Source organism: Lycium ferocissimum, chromosome 4 (assembly GCF_029784015.1).
Source record: "Lycium ferocissimum isolate CSIRO_LF1 chromosome 4, AGI_CSIRO_Lferr_CH_V1, whole genome shotgun sequence".
Lineage (NCBI taxonomy): Eukaryota > Viridiplantae > Streptophyta > Magnoliopsida > Solanales > Solanaceae > Lycium > Lycium ferocissimum.
In genome coordinates, this window is record NC_081345.1 from 42928319 (window position 1) to 42932480 (window position 4162).

At 34.8% G+C, this 4162-nt stretch overlaps 1 protein-coding gene and 1 pseudogene across 1 annotated transcript; both read right to left on the minus strand.

Moving 5' to 3' along the window:
- Nucleotides 1–1008: 1008 nt before the first annotated feature.
- LOC132054073 (probable LRR receptor-like serine/threonine-protein kinase RKF3) lies at nucleotides 1009–2378 on the minus strand (annotated as a pseudogene).
- Nucleotides 2246–3658, minus strand: LOC132054745 (methyl-CpG-binding domain-containing protein 4-like). Its single transcript, XM_059446713.1, has 2 exons — nucleotides 3442–3658; nucleotides 2246–2970 (listed from the first exon to the last, which is right to left on the minus strand). The coding sequence occupies exons 1-2, from the start codon at nucleotides 3460–3462 to the stop codon at nucleotides 2518–2520; spliced, it is 474 nt and encodes a 157-aa protein (XP_059302696.1). The 5' UTR covers nucleotides 3463–3658; the 3' UTR covers nucleotides 2246–2517.
- Between the last annotated feature and the right edge of the window lie 504 nt (nucleotides 3659–4162).

The following is a 4162-nucleotide window of genomic DNA, read 5'->3' on the forward strand; positions in this document are numbered from 1 at the left end:
ATTATATCTTGATTTTTTAAAATGACAACTATTTTGAATCATCTATTTTTAGTGAGCAGATCAATAAAATGGACTGGACGGAGTACTTTGTACAAATATACCTTGAGTTCCACAAGTATTATTTAGAGAAATAGAAGTAAATTTTGAATAAAGTACCAGAAAAATAATCCAAATTTTTAATGTTGCACCTATGCACGTGACTTAAATCCATTATTACTTCTCAAGGCTTAATAATACTGGAGGATGTCCTTTTCCCACTATGATATCCAAAAATTAAATAGGGGACTCATTTTGAATGAATTGAGAATCCTAAATATGATCTATAGTTTCCTTGGTAGGATAATGTAAACGAAGAACAATTATTTTATTAGGAACTTGACACTTACTTTATACAAGTCTAAAGAGTAATAAAATATATCATGTATTTATTAGTTTTACGCTGCGTAAGGAAAAACTTTTACCAATTGATTACCTAGTGGACAGCAAAATTTTAACTAATAAAAAAATATATCATGTATTTATTGATTTTACGCTGCATAAGGAATAAAATTCTGTCAATTAATTACCTTATGGCTAGGAAAATTGTAACCTAGATTCTATTAATGGTCGTTTGGTACGCGGGCAAAATTATCCCGATATTATAATTCTATGATTATAATCCTGGGACTAATTTATCCCATAAAAAATGACTAAGTTTTAAAAAGAATATGTTCCTTTCGGGAAAATATACCCCTCAAAGTTGAGGGGTATATTTGAACCTTTGCCCTTTGGGAAATTCTGAATATGAATTTAATAATTAAATTCCAGCTCAAACGTAGTTGAGCATCTTGTTTTGGAATCTTATTTTAAATTTGTTTACCCGAGGTATTTCATATTTGTACGCTTCTGGAAAACTTTGTTTTCGAGTTATCTAGAAACTTAACATCTTTAATACAGTAACTTGATAAACAATGTGTTACTACACGCAATTTGCATGCCTGGAAATAGTTTGGCTGCCAATTACAAACTCCAAGCACATTTTGCATACGATCCAATGTATAAGATAACTTCTATCCTTAACGAGGTTTCAAATTCAATCCACGGGCATGGTAAAAGTCCCGATAGAGAGCGGCTTCTCCATTTAATGAAAAACTCATTTATATTTTCGTAAAATAAGCACGTGACAATCCTATAATATGTATCCCAATAAATTGAGTACTTACTAGACATGAGATTTCACCGTACAATTTGTGTGGATGTTCTAATTCATTTGTTCCTAACAAATCAACTGCAAATGAACCAAAAAAGGATCTAACCAGTACATTTTCTGGGTAACATATCTTAATCTTATGCTTGGGACCAAAAAAAAAAAAAAAAAAAAATCTTAATCTTGTGCTTCAAAATAATTCAATGCAGCTCAATTTATGTTATAGACTGAATCACAATTATCTTCCAGGGGTTCCATTATGCTCAGATGTGTACAGCTGATAGCCTGTAGATGTGGACATATAACCCGAGCCACTACTGCTATTAACCGACCTCTCGATATCATCAAGATCTGCAATTAAAGAAATTGGTCTCTCTGGTATAAATGGAACTGGAGTGTCAGCCTCCAACATCTTTACGACTTGACCCATTGTTGGCCTCGCATACAATTGCGGGTGAGAACAAAGAACAGCTACCATAACATACTTTTCCTGAATTTCTTGATGACCCAAATCTGGAATATTGTCCTAAATAACATCTAAAGGTCTCCCTTCTCTAACCAATGACCACGCCTAATCAGTAACAAGTGTCGGCTTTCCATCATTAATTGCTATGACCGCCTTCTTCCCACTCAAAAGCTCAAGAAGTTCCGACTCCAAAGCTGTAAACGTAGCTCCTTTCTGTCAATTGACCATACAATGCATATTCAGGTGCTATGTAACCCATTGTCCCAGCAACACGAGTGCTCAGTTGGGTCATCCCCTAGGGGTTAAACTTTGCCAATCAAAAATCCGCAACCTTAGGCTCAAAATTCTCATCTAAAAGTATAATACTAGCCTTTATATCCCTATGAACGATAGCTGGTTGTGCAAGTAAGCTGAGCCTCTAGCCGTGCCAACTGCAAATTTCTGCCTAATAGGCCAACTCAATTTGTTGCATCTCAACCCAAATAAATGATTATATAGACTCCCATTTTTCACCAAATCACAAACAATAATCCTCTGGTGACCCTCTAAAGGGGATGTAGCAGTGCAATAGCCTCTCAAGTAGAAAGGATAGAAAGGAAAGAAGGAAAATTTCTAAGTTTTTCTCCTTAAGAAATGAGAAGTCAAGTTATCAGCTAAATCAAAGTAAAGAAGGCCAAGATATTTTCCTTTCTTCACTTATACCAAAAAAAAAGATGATTTTTGCATATATAAGAGATTTTTTATATCAACAAAAGATGAAAAAGAACAATACATGGCGAATAAGTTGAGCATTTAAGCAAACCCGCAGTCTAAAAACAGTATCTACAGAGCAAATAAACCTAAAATTTCAGCTCCATCGACTCCCTCATTTAGTGCTTGTGGAGGGTATAGTATCATCCATAATGTGGGGGGTCGTAAAGCTGAAGTCTTTGGTTGACAGCTCACTGAACTCAGGATTTTGCTGAAGAAAAGTACTCACGTCTGTAGTAGATCTAAGTGTCTTTCCCGAAGGAGTGAAATAATAAGCATCCATTTTTGAGTTATCCCTCCTAAGGCGCAATTCTCTCTTAAACCCTGTTGGGGTTTTAGGCTCATTGGGCTTGTCAATGACCCAAGTTCGCGAAGAATCGTACTCAAGGTCTGCTGGATCCTCACAAGAAACATTGGATTTGTTTTTGCAGTGAAACGGTTCTTCATTAAACTTAGACCTAATTTCCTCATACTCTTCTTGTGTTGAAATTTTCCTCCATTTGTAGCATTTCCCACATTGGGCTGCCCATATACTTATCGATGATTTACCTGCCCGCCTCGGTGATGCCTGTCACAAAACAAAATCGACTAATTTAACATAAATTCAGAAATTGCAGTCATTCTAAAAGGAAAATAAAAAAACACTACTACCAAAAAATCAAAGATAATGGTGACACTCGAGATCTCTGTTTCTGAAAAAATCCAGTAAAAACCAGAGGCACCCGTGTGTTTTCTATTATTTCATAACAGTAAATATATAGATATAACGTCTGCCACAAAATAAAAAGCTAGAACGTCCAATTTTATTTAAAGAACAAAAGAGTAGCAAATCATTCTAGAAATGAAAAATTAGCACTATTTCTACCAAAAAACCATTGAGGATGTGACGTGACATCCCAGATCTCTGTTTCTAATTATTAATTTTTTCAAGATTCAGCAAAACTCAGAAGTACTCATGTCATTTCAATTATTTCAAATCAGTAAATCGACAGAGAACTATAAAGAGGAATTATTCGTTAGAAATTTCAAGAAAAATTACCTTGGAAGTTTTTGGAGCCATTTCTGAATTCTGAGTGTAATCAAAACGACTAGCCCACTGTGTTATTTTTAATCTTTTGGTGAGAGAGCCGACTGTGTTACTTCCAAAATGGAGACTTGCTCTGATTTATATAGTGCTCCAACAAAGGACACACGTATGGAAATTACACAGTAGGGTCTTTAATAGTTTAGGATTATGTAATCTAATCCCATTTTTTGAATCCTACTTCAATGCTTGATATATAACTTAGCAAAAGATTGTTATTGTAGTAAATATAGCTGTTGTTCTATTACTGAAAGAAATTTTATTTGGAGGTTATGATTGTTTTGCCGATGATGGATTTCGCGCCATCTTTCAGAACCGGCAATAACTTCTGTTAAAGTAATTGCTGTAAATTATGCGTATATTGATCGTATTACTAGAAGTGTCTCAAAAGTATTTGATCCACATAAATTCTATTGGGAAGTTATAATTATTTTGCCAACATGGATTCGCGCCTCTTTTCAAGACTAACAGCAGCTCCTACTGAAGTGATTGTAGTAACTCATGCATCTTTTAACATTTTGAGTTCAGAATTCTAGCTTGCGCTTTTTCCATTATGATTTTCTCTTCGAAAATACGCGTTTCGTTGATTCTTTCCTGTGTTCGTTGTATTTTGGAAATAGAGATATTTATGCAAAGCATGGGCTAGACAAACCGTACACTGAATACCAACCCGATC